This window comes from Mesoplodon mirus (genome assembly GCF_964341445.2).
Source record: "Mesoplodon mirus genome assembly, chromosome: 15".
Classification (NCBI taxonomy): Eukaryota; Metazoa; Chordata; class Mammalia; order Artiodactyla; family Ziphiidae; genus Mesoplodon; species Mesoplodon mirus.
In genome coordinates, this window is record NC_138991.1 from 32,793,294 (window position 1) to 32,812,105 (window position 18,812).

General features: G+C 42.1%; 1 protein-coding gene across 11 annotated transcripts in view; it reads left to right on the top strand.

Moving 5' to 3' along the window:
• The first annotated feature begins 257 nt into the window (after positions 1 to 257).
• TRRAP (transformation/transcription domain associated protein) overlaps positions 258 to 18,812 on the top strand; it is a 111,858-nt gene continuing 93,303 nt past the window's right edge. For 4 of the 11 annotated variants that reach the window (XM_082643774.1, XM_082643775.1, XM_082643767.1 and 1 more), the window contains exons 1-13: positions 265 to 398; positions 1,752 to 1,810; positions 2,538 to 2,698; positions 3,107 to 3,156; positions 7,313 to 7,423; positions 8,467 to 8,571; positions 9,542 to 9,625; positions 11,187 to 11,243; positions 12,588 to 12,713; positions 13,979 to 14,056; positions 14,256 to 14,344; positions 15,173 to 15,269; positions 17,464 to 17,602. In XM_082643774.1, coding sequence (XP_082499900.1) covers positions 2,599 to 2,698; positions 3,107 to 3,156; positions 7,313 to 7,423; positions 8,467 to 8,571; positions 9,542 to 9,625; positions 11,187 to 11,243; positions 12,588 to 12,713; positions 13,979 to 14,056; positions 14,256 to 14,344; positions 15,173 to 15,269; positions 17,464 to 17,602 — 1,036 coding nt within the window. In that variant the 5' untranslated portion in view covers positions 265 to 398; positions 1,752 to 1,810; positions 2,538 to 2,598. Of the gene's footprint in view, positions 399 to 566; positions 919 to 1,543; positions 1,558 to 1,751; positions 1,811 to 2,537; positions 2,699 to 3,106; positions 3,157 to 7,312; positions 7,424 to 8,466; positions 8,572 to 9,541; positions 9,626 to 11,186; positions 11,244 to 12,587; positions 12,714 to 13,978; positions 14,057 to 14,255; positions 14,345 to 15,172; positions 15,270 to 17,463; positions 17,603 to 18,812 lie in introns of those variants that run through there. The other 7 variants (XM_082643766.1, XM_082643773.1, XM_082643776.1 and 4 more) reach the window with 6 other exon arrangements.

Consider the following 18,812-nt stretch of genomic DNA (forward strand, 5'->3'; position numbering starts at 1 on the left):
CTAAGGAAGCCCCGCGGGTGCCCACCGCCCCTCAGCAGCCCCCAAGCGTCCCTCCCCAGCCTCCTGGCTTCTGCGAGGATACTTAGGGCAGAAAGAGCCGAACCAAAGACGCTTGTCACTGCCTGCCCCTCCCTCCCGGCCTGCGGCCCCGCCCACGCAGACAGAGGTTTAAAGGGCCGGGCAGGCGCACCCGGGCGTGACGCCTCTCTCTGCTCCTGCCGCCCGCCCAGGCCGCACCCACTTGGAGGCGGTGCGCCGGGGCCTATTCCTCCGGCGGCGGGCGCGGCCGCTTTAAGCGGGGGCGGGACTGCGTGCTGCGGCGCGACAGCGGCGGCGGCTGAGAGGGCTTAGGTGGGGTCGCGGGCCGGGGCTGCAGGAAGCCGGCCGCCGATGTCGGTGTAAGTGTGGGCAGGCGCGGGACGGCGGCGGGACTGCGGCGGAACGGCCCCGGGAGGCGCGCGCGGCGGCCCCAACTGGTGCAGCGGGGCCCGGGCGTGGGGAGGCCTCTGCGGCGCCGCGGTCCGCGGAGCGATGGAGGGAGGCGCATAGCGATGGAGAGAGGATCCGAGCAACCCGGGGTCCCTCCGCCCCTCCATCGGGGCCCAGTCCGGGTGGCGGGGGCCGGCGGCGGCCCTCAAACCGCCGCCGATGCTGCCTGGGCTGGCCGGGGAGCTCCGGGAGGCGGAAGGCTAGTGGCGCGGGAATTGGCCCTCGGCGCCCGCCGTAGCCCGGCCCAGGAGGCGGGCGCTGGGTGTCCGGAGAGGGTGACAAAAGGAGGGAAGCCGAGGGCTGTTTGAGGCCGGGGAGATAGAGCGTGGGGTTGGGGCCCCGTCCCCGCGGAGGCTCCTCCTGTTGCCCGGGCCCCTCTCGGCCTCCACGCAGGCACCTGGCTCGCCTGGCCCGGCGCGCAGAGCGAAGGTAGCGGCGTCGACAGCGCCCCCTTTGGCCCGGCGGCGCCGCCTCAGGCCTGGCGCGGCGGGGCGGCGCGGCGGCGCCGTTTGCCGGGAGCGGGCGGGGCACCGGCTCCGGCCTCCACAACCTGGGCCGGGACGCGGGGGCGGGACCGAAGCCAGGCCCGGGCCCTTGGCCTCTGGGGTCTTGGAGCTGCTCTCCAGCTTGGAGGCGGGATGGGACGTCTTCCCTCGGGGCCCCCAGCCCCCCCGGCCCAGCGGAGAGCGGAGCCTGGCCTCTCGGGGTCTCGGAAAATGGGGGGTTGACGCCTTCGGTGAAGAAGTGGATCCAAGCCTTTAAAAAGTTTGGGCACGACCCACCCGAAGTTTCTTAAGTAGGGAGTGGCCGTGACCCTGAGTCTTGGGTCTCGGGGATGGGAGGTGAAGAGGAAGCAGAAGTCGGGTCATCCAGCGGGGCTGACAGAATCCCTTCGGCTGGTTTCGTTAGTGACTTTTCCTGCCCCCGGAGCCGGCGGGCTGCGCGGGAACAGCGGCAGGCACCCTCTCTGCTTTTGGTGTCTCGAGAGGGCGGGCGGAAGAGGATCTGTGGCGTCAGGGTGTCCCCATCGCTTGGGGCAGGAGTGTGAGCTGCAAGGGAGCGTATCTGGTAGGCAGGGCCGTTGAAAGGCCTGCAGAAGAGTTAATGGTGTGTTTGTTGAGAGAAGAAAATCAAGTCATGAAACTGCTCCTTAATGTAGAGTGAAATGTGACTTACATTCGCGGGGAGGATGGGTAAGAGCAATTTCACTAGGTTCTCTTAAGAGGGCTCTTAAAATAGAGACCAAGTCTCCTGTTTTTCAGCCTGGAGCTGCAGTTCTCGAAGTGTGATGATCATCCACACCTGTTTCCAACTCACTAAGGTGCTTTTTGAAGCATTTAGCTCTTGTATGTCAGATGCAAGCAAAATTTACAGCTTCCTGGACGCCTCCCTGAACCGAGGTCTCTGGGTGGTGCTTGGGAGTCCACCTTTGGCACCTGATGATTTTAGTGCACAGTGAAGTTTGAGAACCCATCACCTAATGCACAGGTGGTCCAACTACAGTCAGCAGACCAAATCCAGCCTGGTGGCTGTTTTTATACAGCACGAAAACTAAGAATGGTTTTTACATTTTTTTAACGGTTGGGGGAAAAAAATCAAAAGAGGAATAATGTTTCATGATACAACTCAAGTGAAATTCAAATTTCAGTGTCTGTAAATAAAGATTTATGGATTACAGCCATGGTCGTTCTCTTACAAGTTGTCTGTGGCTATTTTGTGCCTCCAGCAGAGCTCAGGAGTTGGGACAGACCACAGAGCCTGAAATATTTACTCTCTGGCTCTTTACAGAGAGTTTGCTGGCCCTAGCCTAGGAAAAGATGGACATACCATAGGAAAGAAAAGCATCTGTGTATAAAAATCATGTTTAGAAATTAATAGACAGTATGGACTTAAGTAACTTTTATTTTCAAAAAAGCAGAGGGAGTAGTGTTGTTTTCTGAATTAATGGAAGACTATTTAGATTAACACAGGCATTTAGGTAAGATTTTCCTAGCGATCATGAGCCTGTGCCCTCAGTAAGTTGGCTAATCACATGCTTCTTTTTGTAGGCTGGGCAAACTCATGGTTATAATACTTTTCTCTTGAGAAACAAACTAGCCCAAAAGAAAAATGGCGTTTGTTGCAACACAAGGGGCTACGGTGGTTGACCAAACCACTCTGATGAAAAAATACCTTCAGTTTGTGGCAGCTCTCACGGATGTAAATACACGTGAGTTGATGCTTTTCGTCATTAAGAAATGTGTCGATGTGACTCCATCTCAGTTCAAATGATGTGCACATTGAGATAAGTAGTAACATTAACTTTTATCTTAATTTCCCCTTTCTCTACCTCGTGGAGAAGCAAAGTGATGAGCATTTCTGGCTGGAGCCCCAAAGAGGCACGCGTGTGGGTGCGCGTATGTGTGTATCTGTGTCCTTGTCTGTGCGTGCACATGTATGTTTGGGAGTACGAGTGAGTGTGACTGGTTGTAGGGAACTAGTTATGTGCCTGCTTTTAGACCATGACAGTCAAACTGATAAGATCTGATTGCTTCTCTTAAATTATTAAATCCAGTAATTTTAGGAACATCCTTAACATAATTTCAAGTAATCTGATGGTTTGTTTTGCCGTTTACAGCTGATGAAACAAAGTTAAAAATGATGCAAGAAGTTAGTGAAAATTTTGAGGTATGAGCTTTATATTTTATATTATATTTTATAAAGCTTTAAATTTTGAGGTATGAGCTTTTCATTTTGAGATAAGTATTCACATGTGCTCTCCTACAGCGTCCCTGTCAGTCTTTTTACTAGTAACTTAAAAATTATCTTTGTTAATGTAATTTGTTGTATTTCAAAATTGAAATTTGTAGTGTTGTCCAGCTTCTTCACACTAGTGATAGTGACTCCCGAACAGTGTTGAGGAATATTGCTTTTGTTTTGGTTATTTGACCTTTTTTTCTTTTCTTTTCTTTTTTAATTAATTTATTTTAATTTATTTATTTGTGGCTGCGTTGGGTCTTCATTGCTGCATGCGGGCTTTCTCTAGTTGTGGCGAGCAGGGGCTACTCTTTATTGCGGTGTGCAGGCTTCTTGTTGCGGTGGCTTCTCTTGTTGCGGAGCACGGGCTCTAGGTGCACGGGCTTCAGTAGTTGTGGCTCGTGGCCTCTAGAGCGCAGGCTCAGTAGTTGTGACGCGTGGGCTTAGCTGCTCTGCAACATGTGGGATCTTCCCGGACCAGGGCTCGAACCCATGTCCCCTGCATTGGCAGGTGGATCCTTAACCACTGCGCCACCAGGGAATCCCCTTGACCTTTTTTTCATTTTCAACTATGGTAGCCCTTTTAGGCATATGCTTTCAGGATACACTCAAACTTTTGTTGTGGATTTGTTATGTTAGGTAATGGATGGTATGGGAATGAGAGCTGGCTGGCAGTTTTGGCTCTCCTGGTTACAACTTCTGCAACTTTGATCAAACAGTTTCTCTCTTCTGGCTCTTACATTCTACAATTTTATATTGACCCATAGGTCCCTCAGATTCTGTTCATTTTTCTTCAGTCTTTTTTCTCTTTGTTCTCTGATCTGCCTTCAGATTCACTATTTTTCTGTCATCTCCGTGTCTGCTGGGATGTTATTTTTAAATTTCAGTTTATTTGTATTTTTGTTTTAAAATTCTGGTTATTGTACTTTCAGTTCTAGAATTTCCATTTGGTTCTTCTTTAGATGTAACTTCTCTCTAGAGATTCCCCATTTTCATTTATTGAGACCATGTTTTCCTTTTACTCTTTGAATGTATTTATAATAACTGCTTTGAAGTCTTTGCTAAATACAATCCTCTATAAAAGTTGATTTTTATTGACTACAGGTCATGTTATCTGGCTTCCTTGCATGTCTGGTAGTTCCTGATTGTACACCAGACATTGTGTGTGAAATGTAGGGACCCTAGATTCTGTTATCTCCCTTGGAAGAGTGTTGATATTTTCACTATAGTCAGCAGTTCAGGTGCTGGCTGATCTCACTGAACTTGTGTAGGCTTGGTTTTATGCCATGGTAGAGAGGATCTCTGGGAATCCCAAGGGGTTTCCCAAGTCCCTCTGACTTTGTAGGATTCAACCTCCAAACCCCATCTTTCTGTGGGTCTCATAAGAGGTTGATTTTAGATTTTGTTGGGATGGGGCTAAACTAGGCCTTACTCGGGCATGGTCCTTCCTCAGCTGAATGTATGAGGTGTTATCAAGGTGTTAAGGTCTTTGCACTGTGTCGAGGCTGGACCCCCAACATCCTCTGACATTGCTAAACCTCTGATGTCTTTCTTCATTTCTCAGTCCTCAAGTGCCCACTCCCTGGTAAGCCTCAGGTGGTCTTACCTTCCCTTACCTATAAGTACAGCCCAGTCCTCAGTCAAGGACTCACAGGAGACCATCCACACCCCCTTCTGTAGTTCCTTTTTCTCTGGGGCTTTGCCCTGCAGATTCCGGCCACTTCAGCTGTTGCAAACTCTGGTGTTTGCGCCTCAGCTCAGCAGGACCATCATGCTTTCCTTGGGCTCCAGCCTGCTGACCCCGGTTGGGAAACCGTACCCAGGCAGAGAGCCGAGGTGGGGCGCAGTTGGTGAGTTCCCCTTCTTCTGGAGATCGTGGTCTTGCACTGCCTCTGGTCCAGCACCTGAAACTGTTCGCTCATATTTTGTCCTACTTTATGGTTAGTCTGGTGCCAGTTAGTCTCATAGGCCAAAGAGAAACTCACTTTTCTTTTAATGTGGCTATGATAAAACCTTTCTCAGAGTTAATATGATTAAGAACAATAGATAAAATGTTTCCTAGCCTCTGTCATGGTCATTTGAATCACTAAACATTAAATAATTAAATTAAATAATTAAATTAAAACTCTGTTCATGGGATCGAATTAGATACCCTACTCTCCATAGTAATGGATGGTATTTTTGTTTGCTGAGGGAATTTTTTGGTTTTTTTGTTTTGTTTTAAATAGATGTTTTCCAGGATTTGTTGCCTTGAACTGAGGTGGAAAAAAATCCTGAGATATTTAGAGATTGAGCTAAAGAGCTTTCTCTTCCACCCAAGCTGTTAGTGCAAACTGTTAAAAAAATAAATAAATAAAGCTAAAAAAAAAGAGGTGGGCGGTAGAACAGGAAAGGCCTGCATTCTGCATTTTATTGGAAGAACTGCTAGGAGAGAGCCACAGCCCTTAAAGTTTATTTGAGAGGCTGAAATCGAGGAGCTGCCTGTGATCTTCGAGTGTGGGCATGGGGCTCTTTCATTTAAGTGTCTCAACCCTTACTCTCCTGTTTAGGGTCTGGCAGTTAGCAAGTTAGTTCCTGGCTTTGGTCTCAGATGCATTGATTAAATTAACAGAATTAAAAGTTAGCAAAGTAGTACACTTGGGGCTTTTCCAAATAGTGCCTTTTGAAATCTGATAGGCATTTACCTTAAATGAAATTCAGATGACTGAGTCCTTAGAAGAATGAAATACTAGAATGACCACTGGTAGGTAATTCTAAATTACCACCACTGTTATCCCAGAACAAAATATTTAAGTGAAATTAAGAATTCCCAGTGGTTTAAGGAATCTTAGAAATTCATTTCATTAACCACTTAGGGATAAGATTCCAGGCTAAGTAAATATCACATGGGCCATTTCCCAGGACAGAAAATAAAGAAATGTTGAAGTTAGAAATCACAGGAAGCATTCGTATGAATCAAAAAGCCAGGGGCTAAGTTGAAATACTGGCAGAATAACTGGGCAACTTGTTGAATCTTTCCTATGGGAGAAATTTGAAACTTAGATGTTTTGAAGGCTGTGGAATCTGGATGGTATGGGCTGACGTGCATATGAGCTTGATTTCTTGATAACCCTGATAATGTTCCATCATGACTCTTACCCCTCTTTTCCTTCAATCCTTGAATGTGGGGTTTCGTAAAAAGTCTTACACTTTGGGGTTGTGAGGTGACAAATACAGTTCTTGTCCCCAGTGGATTCACAGTCTGCTTGGGGAGGGGCTGGTGAGGTGCTGCCTGGCTCCTAGGGGTGCCTCTTCACACACAGCGTGCTGTGGGCACGGGGCCCCTGGAATTGAGCTCCGGGTTGGCCGTGGGAGACCAGTGCTCAGGTGCGCATCCCAAGAATGGCGGTTCTTTCTTTGCTCCTGTGGCAGCACACTCTTTTCTGGGTTTTGCCTGTATTTCCTTCTTTATAGACTCCTCAGGTAATAGACAACCCCGTGTCTTTATCTTCCTCCCAGATCAGTGTCTGGAGCTCCAGACACAATTAGCTGCCCAGATGCCTTGACTCACCAGCTTCTCAGACTCATGATAATAAAAGTTTAAATTCCTTCCTCTTATACTCCCATCCCTGCCATATTGAACTAAAAAAAGTTCAATATGTACCTTTTACACTCAGCCTTTCTCGCCATTTTGTGCCTTTGCATGTGCTTTCCTTAGAACCTTTCCCACTTTCTCCCGTGGTTAACTCCTGCTGGCCTTTTAGGTTTTAGTATCAGCATCACTTCTTCGGGAAGGTGGTCTCTGCCGTTGGTTCCATCCAGTCAGTCATGCCCCATTGTTCGGTTCCCTTAGTTAGGTGAACATTCTCCACAGTGCAAGTATTTCTAGGTTTACCAGTAAATTTAGCGTTTAGTTCTCTCTAATTGGATATCAGAAGCAGCAATCATCTTAACTTCTTTAAAACTATGTTATCACTAAAGCATCTGAAAGTATTAAAAATTACTATCAGCTCTGCTACAATTTTTTCCTTTTGAGGTTATTATAATATGTGAATTTGAATATGTACACAAACCTTTATGGGGTTTTCTTTTATTTTTGCATAATTAGAATGTCACTTCGTCTCCTCAATATTCTACGTTCCTGGAGCACATCATCCCTCGATTTCTTACATTTCTTCAAGATGGAGAAGTTCAGTTCCTTCAGGAGAAACCAGCTCAGGTAACCTGTTCAAAAATATAATGAGAAAAAAATGTCCTGCTGTAGGAGTGCAAGCACTTAAGAATGAAAACAACTCAAAAAACTTATGGTTCCCCTTAAAAACAAAAGAAATTTTGTCATATAAGGATAACTTTGTCCAAGGCCATTGCCTCCTCAGCTAAATATCTTGGTTTTATTTCCTCATAGCCATCTCTTTCACAATTTAAATTCTTCACATTTGCTGACCAGTGACGTGTGCGTATGCTATGTATTATAGCCAAATTCATGTGTATATATAGGAGGGAGCAACAGTTTCATGACCCTTCCCATACCTCTTGCCCAGCTCTGATCTTACTATTTTCAGTTCTTGTAACTCTGGCCAATTTTGTTTTATCTATACCCCCACCCACTCTTTGCCTCCCCCCTCTTCGCCTTGATTATTTTAAAACAGTCCCGTCATAACTTTTTTTCCATAAATATTTCAGCATGTATCCCTTAAAAATAACTTTAAAAATTACCATAGTACTAGTGAAAGTTATTGCTAAACAAAGCACTTTTATGTGGTACCAGTTCAAGATCTACCTATTTGGCCTACTTTTTTAGTTGTCAGTTCTATAGACAAAATCATGAAAGCTTAGTACAGCTTATGATGTAATTAGTCCTTAGGCCCAAGGTAATTGGAGAGCACGTCAGAAGAGCTAAACAGAGCTTATGAAGGGAGACTGCAAATGAAGTTCACTTGGTGTTTTGCTCTTTTCATCTTAAATTCACCCCACGTGCACACATTAGTGTCCTCCACCTGGCAATACTGATAAGGTGTAAAAGCAAATTTTGGCTTACTTGATTTGGTACACAATTGTAGAAATACTGAAAATACTGGTTTGCAGTACATGCTTTGGATTACATTTAAATAATTTACAGAACCATTTCTAAAATGGGCTCCATCTTATTGTATGGTGGTTACCAGTGCTGAGTACAGCTGTGTGACACTTGTAGGATGCCAAAGAATTACCTTGGAACTTTTGGAAGGATTTCATATTTACATTTCTGTTTCTCTTCAACAGCAACTGCGGAAGCTCGTTCTTGAAATAATTCATAGAATACCAACCAATGAACATCTTCGTCCTCATACAAAAAATGTTTTGTCTGTTATGTTTCGCTTTCTGGAGGTAACTTTTGAGAATTTTTATTATTTAGCCACATTCAAAACTTTTAATGATTTTCTTACTGTAAAATCCTGTATTATACAACTTTTTCACTAAAGTTCTGATTCACATGAGTAGAAATTTTTTTAATGTCCATTTCCTCCTACTTTGCCAACCAGATTACTAAGAAAGATTATTAAATGAAAATCTTTTTTTTTGAGTCACTGAGGGATTGACTAGACATAGTGGGAATCTGAAAGTGGGTGGTGGTCAACAGACTCCGAGTACAGGGGTCATTGGCTTTGTGCCTCTGTTTGTGTGTCAGGCACAGTAGATGCATAGTAGTCAAAGAGTTGCTCAAATTCTTGGGGTTAATCCATTTGGTACCTGTTAAGCTAACCTCTGAAATTGTTTCCTTGTTGTCCTTAGTCTTGGTGTGTTTAGAATTCTGTCATGTTTCTGGGCCCCTTGGAAAGATGAGCTCTGTAGGGGGACTGAGTTGAGTTCAGATCCTGGCTCTGCCATGTATTAGCTCTGTCATGTCAGCCCCATTCCTTCCTGCCCCGAGCCTTCGCTTCCTCCTAGTGAGATGTGGAAGGCACCCCCATGCAGACAGTGTAAAGTGTTAGCACAGGGCTCAGTGCATGGTGGCTGCTCACTCATTGCTCTTTTGGCAATATTTTCAAACAATGAAACGTGTCTGCTGGGCCGTTAAGACCTTGCTTCGTAGTGTGACTTGCCTTATTTGCCAGTTACTCATTTGTCTGAGTGTTACTCTCACAGGACCTACTGGCGGGCTGTACTTCAGACAGTCCACCAAAGACTGCGAAAGCTTCCTCTCTGGGACAGCTGTGTTCTGTGGGTTTATGAATTTTCTACAAACCAAATCTAAGTTGGTTGATGGAGGGTGTATATGCAGAAAATGCTTAGAAAATAGTCTTTAGATTAAAATGAGTTTTCAGAAGTATAATTTTTTAAATGCTTTTTTTTTAAGACGGAAAATGAAGAGAATGTTCTTATTTGTCTAAGAATAATCATTGAACTACACAAACAGTTCAGGCCACCCATCACCCAAGAAGTAAGTGTTTATCTTGATAGCATTTATAAACTGTGCTGACACATTGCTTCTGTGTGAATTTTTTACCCCCTTTTAGAGTTGGCAGAACATATGCTGCTTTCAGTCATAGAAAATATCGCCTAAGTTGGGGGAAATTCTTTGTGGTTTAAACAGTGACTTTTTCCTGAATGTGTACATGAATATTTTGCTGAATTTGTTCAGTATTTGAAATGTGTTAACCAACCAAACTGGCAGGGCTCTCTGGGTGGTTCTGGTACTTACAGGACTGAGATGCCCCAGGGCTCCAGTGACTTTTATACAAGGGTTCAGAGGTGGGTTCTGAAGTCAGAGCTGGGTTTGAATCTCAGTGTGCAGTTCAGTAGCTGTGTGACAGTGGGTAAGCTCTGAGCCTTTTGGAGCCTTTTCTGTAAAATGGGGACAATCACAGTATATCCTCAAAGATTGCTTAGAGAATTAAATATAAAAGTTAAAGTTCTTGGGCTTCCCTGGTGGCTCAGTGGTTGAGAGTCTGCCTGCCGACGCAGGGGACTCGGGTTTGTGCCCCGGTCTGGGAAGATCCTACATGCCGTGGAGCGGCTGGGCCTGTGAACCATGGCCGCTGAGCCTGCGCGTCCGGAGCCTGTGCTCCGCGGCGGTAGAGGCCACAACAGTGAGAGGCCCGCGTACCGCAAAAAAAAAAAAAAAGTTAAAGTTCTTAGCACAGTGATTGGCATCTGCAGAGTCAGCATTAAACAGTCTGTTAGCCATAATTAAAATACTGTCTTTTCTGATGATAACCTTGGTAAATGCCTGTTGTAGATTATTTGGAAATTGAAAGACAAAATAGAATTCCTTCCATCTTGAAAACAATATTTAGTGTCTTGGTGATTTCTTTTCCGTTTTCCCACCTTATGTATTTGTATGTTTACGTAATCACAATACTACTGTGGATGACATTTCATATCCTGATTGTTCCCCTTCACATTATATGTAAGCGTTTTCCCAATGATAAAAAATGTTTTGTAAAGTTAATTTTTAATGGATATATAATCTTCTTTCATATTCTTGGATATTTAGGGTATTTCAAAATTTTTATTTTATGACTAAAACTGAATATCTGTTTACAATTCAAATTATTTTGTAGACTGGGTTTATAGAAGTGGAATTACCAGATCAAAGGTGTTAATGTTTTATGCTTCTGATACATATTGTTACATTGGTTTCCAGAAAGGCTTCAGCAGTTTAAGCTTCCCTTAGTAGTATAGTATAGTATGCGGGGGGGGGGTGTCTCCTTACTTGCACTCCCTCCAGCATGGTGTGCTATTACTTTTTGAAAGGCAAAAAGTGGCATTTGTTATCATTTTCATTCCGTTGCTGTTCCTGAATTAGAAAGCTTGTTTTCTGTTTATCAGTCTTTTTGTGTGTGTGTGTGTTCACATTCATTGCCTATTTGTATCTTGAGTCTGACACTTTTCTTGCCTGTTTTGTGAGTTCTTACATATGGAAACTATTGATGTTTTTCGTATTTATTGTAAGCATTTTCTGTTTATAAATATCTTCCTAATACTGTCTTTTTTTTTAGATTCATCATTTTTTGGATTTTGTGAAACAGATTTACAAGGAGCTTCCAAAAGTAGTGGTATGCTGTTTTCAATATTATTGAATTTACTGTTTATATTTATTTATTACTTCCTTATTCCAAAGGGTTGAAGGAATAATTGGAGGGATGCTAATTTTACAATGGGGAATATTTAGTGATGGTTAAAATCTAGGTTGATAAATTAGCCCTTAGAAAAAAAGAGTTCTTTTGGTTTCATTGTTTAGATTAAATACTGTATTTTTGACGTAAAAGCAATAGATTCTTATTGTAGAAATTTTGCAAAAAAGGAAAACCATAATTATTCTTTCACTTATAAGCAACCATTGACATTGATGTTTTGTTTTGAGTTTAACTTTGTGCTTTGTAGAGATGGTTGCCCTCACATTCTTGAAGCTTTTTGGGGGAGTGTTGTATACTTTCAGCATTTTTCTGTATCTTAAAAATTTTTTCCTGTATTGAAAAAAATGTTTCCAAGCAGTGCCACCCATATAAAAGTGTGTGGAGTGGAGGAGGAAAGGCTCCTCCCTACCGTGCTCTCATTTACTGGAAGGAATCACTGTTACAGAAGGGAACGTCCTTCAAGACCCTTCTGTGGCAGTCATAATTTTTAGCGACTGATAATTTTCTGTCATATGCATGTACCTTGACCATCTCCCTATTGCTGGTTTCCCCCATTTTCAATTCATTACTGTCACAAATAATGCTTTGGTAAAAGTCATTGTGCATAAATGTGTTTATGTTTCAGAGTTTCTATTTTCAAATTTTTTTAAGCTTAAATTTTTTTTTTTAAATTAACACATGGTAAAATTGACTTTTTGGCTTTTTAAGGAATTTAATCTGCTAATAGTGTATAAAACTTAAGTTGCATTCTGAGTTATCAAGTTATCATTGTGTCAACTACCATTTTGATCAAAGAAGAGCTACTTTTCATACGAAGCTGTCTCTTTTAACATGAAGCCCAAATTGCATTGAGAACTAAGGATGCCAGTGAGGTCCTGGCCTTTTAAAATGTTTTCTGTACTTTGTTTCTGTTCCATACTTGACCTCTATTTAGGAGACTGTGTGGAAAGTTAATTCAGTAGGGATCAGCTCCTAGTTTCTTATCACTGGAGAGATGGGTTACATCCTCCCCACCTCACTGAGGTGGTAATATAACATGACATACATTTCATCTTTTATCCGCCAGGAAAAAATAGTACAAAATACGGCAGGCAAGTTTGTTTTCTGTTGTTGGAGGTGGCGGGTGTGTCTGTCATGTTATCTTCATAGTCCTGGAAAAAGAGAACACCAAGTACTGTGGGGTTGGTGCAGTATAAAAGGGTAGGACGTTCGATTTCTTCACCACACGTCAGGTGTAAATGACTTCTGTTTTGTTTTCTGTAGAACCGCTACTTTGAGAACCCTCAGGTGATCCCCGAGAACACAGTCCCTCCCCCAGAAATGGTTGGAATGATCACAACGATTGCTGTGAAAGTCAATCCTGAGCGTGAGGACAGTGAGACGAGAACAGTAAGCGTTTCAGTTGTTTTGCTTTTTGCTTTGCTTTTATCCACGTCTCCTGCCCTTGGTAGAGGAAAAATGAGGTATTGACTTTTTAGACCACTTAAGTTTTTTGTTTTTTTCTTAAACACATGGAGGGATTTAGAATAAGCAAACAAACGTGTGTGCGCGTGCGAGAGAGTGTCGCTGATTGTGCTCTGCAGGTATGCATGTGAGCTGTTGCTCACCAAATATACAAAGATAACATCGTGGTGGAATCCAGAACCAGAAAGAGCAGCTGACCCGGCAAGGGGGCCTCCGTTCTCTCCTTAGCTTCAACATTAGTGAAGTCCCTTTAAACTACATATACATTTGTAGTTCAGTGCCTGACGATGTGGGCTCTGGGGACAGAAGTTTGGGGATGATGTTACAGCTCTACCACTTGCATTTTTTGACTGTAGGAAAGTTCATGAGCCGTTTTTCTGACCTTATTTTTCCCTCTCATCTGAAAAATCAGTCTCGTGGAGTTTTGCGAAGGTAACGCTGGTACTGTCTGCAGCTAATGTGTTAGATTTATAGTGTTTGCCACGTAGGGAACATGTATTGAGCATTTACTATGACTATTTTTATGATTGAATCAAGACTATCATCTGTATTTGTTTTACTGAAATGGTTTTGCAGAATGTTTCACTTTGAGCTAGGATAAACAGGAAATTACATTTTGAATGAAGCTTTCATTCCTTTGTTCTTCCTGAATTAGAAACTTGTTTTCTGTTTATCAGTCTTTGTGTTTCTTTTTTTGCTTGTCTGTTCCTATCCATTTATCACCCATTTGTATTTTGAGTCTGACATTTTCCCTACCTGTTTGAGTTTTTATATATTAAGACTTTTTTCTTACATTTATTGTAAGCATTTTTCCTGTTTATAAATACCTATGAATAAAACTAGGTAAACTTGTACTTCTTGCTGTTGTTCTTGCAAGTAAGCAAGATAATAGATTAAAAATTTTTTTTAATTTCTCCAGTGATTTGAATCTCTTAAGTTTTGACAAATTTTCCTGAGGTTTTTACTACAGGTATGACATTGTAAAATATGAAAACCTTTATATTAAATAACAGTTCTGTGTACTTTGTTTTCAAAATAGTTTGTTTATTTCACCACAGATAATTATGAAGATGTGTCAGTATTTTCCCTTCCCTTTATTTCAGTGGGGTGATGTGCAATAGTGACACACTGATTAGGGCTATTTTAAGTGCCACGGTGATAACCTCAGTCCTCCTTTTCCTCTCTTGCAGCATTCCATCATTCCAAGAGGATCTCTTTCTTTGAAAGTGTTGGCAGAATTGCCCATTATTGTTGTTTTAATGTATCAGGTATGCATATTGCTTAGTAGCTTCTTGGGTTTTGGGCTTCCTATTTTACAACAAAGTTTACACCTAATTTTCTGTGGCAAATAGATGTGTATGATACACATGTGCTAACTAATGAATCTCATCACAGTTTCTTTGGTATGCCAAATTATTTTGCTATAAGCAGAGTGTAAAAGCATGACAATCTGATGTTTGCTTTTAGCTCTACAAACTGAATATCCACAGTGTTGTTGCTGAATTTGTGCCCTTGATCATGAATACCATTGCAATTCAGGTATCTGCACAAGCCAGGTGAGATTTCTTTGGTCAGTGATGTAGCTGACTACCATAGTTCTTTAATCCAAGTAAAAATGTACTTGCTGTCGTCATTTGTAAGACAAGAAAATTTGGAGTGATAAAATTTTGGTTAAACTTATATGTATTTTTGGCTTTCTGAAGTTGTATTTCGATGATGGGTGACATGTCTCAGTCTTTGGTGTCTTGTAAATTTAGAACTATCATTAGGCATTACTGTCCTCAATTACAGCTTTGGGATATTCCAGGCTCTCTCACCTTCCTTCAAGCCTTTGTTCTTGCTGTTCCTCTCAGCACGAGGGCTAGAAAGCTCTTTACCCTCTTCGTTCTTCCTCACCCATCACCCTTAATCACCGACTCACTCATCCTCAAAGCCTCTCAGTGAAGCTTTTTCTCCAGCCTCACAGCATTCCTCCTAAGATCTTTGTCACTTGCTCTCTTGACTTGCGCCCTATCTGGCTCTAAGTCACTTGAGAGCAAGAGCTGAGGGTGAATCAGCCCTAACAGCCTCTGTGGCCACAGCAGGGGTCTTCCACTGGTCAAATAGGTGCCCTCATGCTGTCTTCTGGGACAGCAGGTCATTCTCGCCTTGGCTGTGGGGATTCAGATTGTGGCTGCTGCCCAACGGCCTGGAGATCTGCCTGCTTTATGCCTTTAAGGCCTTTAAGTTAGTCGGAACTGCATAAAAGTGTAGGCGTGTTTACTGTTGCTGCTGTGTAGAAATCAACCTTTTGGGCTTAGTAATTACTATAGGCTTTTAATTAATAGTAACATCACCGAAAGAGTTGAGAGCTAATATTGTTAATTTTGTTCACATCTCATTAGGCAACATAAGCTTTACAACAAGGAGTTGTATGCTGATTTCATTGCTGCTCAGATCAAAACATTGTCATTTTTAGCTTATATCATCAGAATTTACCAGGTAAGTTCATTGACTTTTGTTTTAAGTCAGGTTTACTGAGATATAATTTACATGCAGTAAAATTCACCTTTTGTAGGTGTACAGTTCGCTGATTGACAAATGTGTACAGTACAAATGCATACCTAACCACCAGTACGTCAAAATACAGAACATTTCCATCATCCAAAAAATTCCTTTTATACGTTTGTAGTCAATTTCCTCCTCCCACCTCCAGTCTCTGGCAAGCACTGGTTTGTTTTCTGTCTCCATAGTTTTGCCTTTTCCAGAATGGCATAGAGATTAATCACTTGGTGGACAGTATTTGTAACCTTTTGAGTCTGGCTTCTTTCACTTAGCAGTAATGCTGAGATTCATCCTTGTTATTTTATTGGTGACTTGTTACTTTTTATTCGTGGTTAGTTGTCTTAGTCTGCTCAGGCTACCATAACAAAATACCATAGACTAGGTGTAAACAGCCAAAATTTATTTTCTCACAGTTCTGGAGCCTGGAAAATCCAAGATCAAGGTTCCAGCAGGGTTTGGTTTCTGGGGAGGCCTTTCTTCCTGGGTTGAAGGTGGCCACCTTCTTGCTGTGTCCTCCCATGGTGGTGAGAGGGACAGAGAGGTCTCCTTCTCTTCTTTTATAAGGCCACAGTCCTAGTGGATGAGGGCTCCACCTGTATGATCTCATTCAACCTGAATTACCTCCTAAAGACTCTTATCTCCAGATACAGTCACAGTGGGGGTTAGGGCTTCAACATATGAAATTTGGGGGGGTACACAGTTCAGGCCATAGTGGTGTATTCTGTTGTATGGGTGTAATCACGGTGTTTATCCATTCATCAGCTGATGGAACATTTGGACCATTTCCAATTTTTTTAAAGCATTTTATCAAGATATAATTCATATACCATAAAATTCACTCTTTTAAAGTGTACAGTTCGGTGGTTTTTAGTTTATTCACAGATTTGTACAACCATAATCACTATTCAATTTTAGAACAACTTTTTCACCCGAAAAAGAAAACCGTACCAATGAGCAGTGACTTCCATTCTTCTCTGACCCACCAGCCCCTGGCAACCACTAAAGTATTTCCTGTCTTTATAGACTTGCCTGTTTCATTTTTGGCTTAATAAAGCCATATAAATATTTGCACACAGATTTTTGTGTGGATGTATGAGGTTTATTGACTTTTGCTGTTATTGGAAGTTGTGTGTTATAGCAAATTATGTGGGAGAGATTGGAACTTCAAAAAATGGCATTATCAAGTAAAACTGATACAGAGGTTTTGGAGGCTTTTTTGAGGAACCTGTAGAGTAGTTTTAATTTTGTTTTTGCCACTTGGAGCTGTGGTCTCTCCTTACTTAAATCATAAGAACTTGAAGGAAAAAATTGATACCTTATCTCTCATTAGTCTTACAGTCTTTTTGAATAAAACTCTTGTATAGAGGTGGTTATTCTAAAGCATGGAATAAATTTAGTCCTGATCTATTCTAGAGCAATGGAATTGTATTATAATTGATCATTTTTTAAAAAGATTTTATTTCAGGAAAGTAAAAATGAAAATATGGATGTCAGATTGTTTTTATTCTAAACCACCTTTGAGAACATTTGTAGCCTTCTCCCCCCTCCCTTTTTAATGTGTTTATCTCGATAATGATAACTTACACTAAGAAAATGGAACATTTGTAAAAAAAAAAAAAAATCTGAATTAGATACCCCTTGATATTTTAGTCAGCTTGAGTTATTGTGAATAACTTCCTGAAACACCTCAAAAGGCAGTTGTGACTGGAGCTCATTCTGAGCTGATTAAAGGTGTCTTTGGTGTCATTCACAACTTACATCAATGGGACGACTCAGTAAATAGTTTTGTTTTTTAACTTCAATATTTATTTCTTCCTCCTTCCCTCTGACAGGGAAGCAATACATATTCACTGTTGAAAGTTGGGAAAATACAGAAAATACAAGAAGGCCTCCGTGATCCCATGATGTAAAAGAAACTGCTCCATGTGGCTGCCCCTCCTTCCAGGGTGGCATTGTGCACACAAACTGCTAAGACTTTTTGGATAGTACTTGTGTGTTAGGCCTGTTACTTTCTGAGGGTCCTTTGTGCCAAGCTTACTGTTACTGAATTTTTTAAAAGTTTATAAGACTTGGGTTTTTCTTAGCGACCGCCTATCAGTATAACTGTGTTGTTTTCCTTTTTCTTTTACAGGAGTTGGTGACTAAGTACTCTCAGCAAATGGTAAAAGGAATGTTACAGCTACTTTCAAATTGTCCAGCAGAAACCGCGCACCTCAGAAAGGAGCTTCTGATCGCCGCGAAGCACATCCTCACTACCGAGCTGCGAAACCGTACGTCTGTCTTGCCTCTGGCCACTCGCCTGTCTGTGAATGTGGGCCTGCTGCTGGCGGTCCATTGTGTGCTGAGCCTGCAGCTCACTCAGTATTTTTGGCTCTTTGTGTCCTTTCTTTATTGCTATTTTGGGTGTATTTTTTCTCCTTTATCTGCCTCTCTATCTCCCCCTCTCTCTGCCTGCCCATCCCTCCTTCCTTCTCTCCCTCCCTCCCTCTCTCTCTCTCTCTCTCTGTCTGCCCATCTTTTTTGCCTGCCACCAGGGTTCTCCCTTTGTCTTCTCAACAATTTCATAATTAATGTGATAATTTCCTTAGCACAGTTTACGGTCTGGGTATCTCTTAGTACTTCTCTCCCTTCTGACTGCCTGTCTTTTGACATTGCAAATAGCCATTTGCTTTCTGACTCACAGCCAGCAATCTTTAAAAGATGAGAAGAAACAATCTTTAAAAGGTGAGAAGAAAACAGTGTTTTCTTTCTCTGTGTTGTGAAAATGATGAAAGAGTTTTAAATGGGATGTTTTAAAATCTGTTTACTGAAGTGACTGAGTTGTGTCTGGAGCACCATTGTCAGACTAACTTTCGGTATTCCTGCCACTGGAATAATAAGGACTTTGGAAGTGCATTGGGGAGCCTTGGAGCAGGAGGTTTCTCCTTGCTGCAGTGCTGACAGATTTAAAACCCTTCTCATGGTTATCAGATAACCTCTGATCCGTCACACATGACCAGGCCCTCTTTTGAGGCCACAAAGGTTGGTTTCAGTCTTGTTAACGCTACAAAGATTGACAGATATCCAAGATGCTACTCTCCAAGGTTAGATCGTGTTAGGCTGGTTGAATTCAGCTTTTAAAGACTGCTGTTGCTTTTTTTTTTTTTTAAACAAGATACTTTATTTTGAAGCCCATAGTGGTTCCCAGACTTAAACAGGTAACATCATGACATCTCAAGAAGTTTTCATTGAAAGAAACCTATAAAGAATCATGTTAAATGTTAGCCATATTATAAATACAAAACATGTATGCATATATTTAAAATTTACACATCCACTACCAAATGTTGGTGAAAACATTCCTTTGTTGGCATCCAAAATGATATCAGACGGTCACCCATTTGTGCTAATCCTGAGGAGCAGTAGTTTGGAAAAACCTGACTGTTTAACAGATTTACCTGTTTCCCTAGAAACTCTGATTCTGGGTCTTGAAGGTGATCT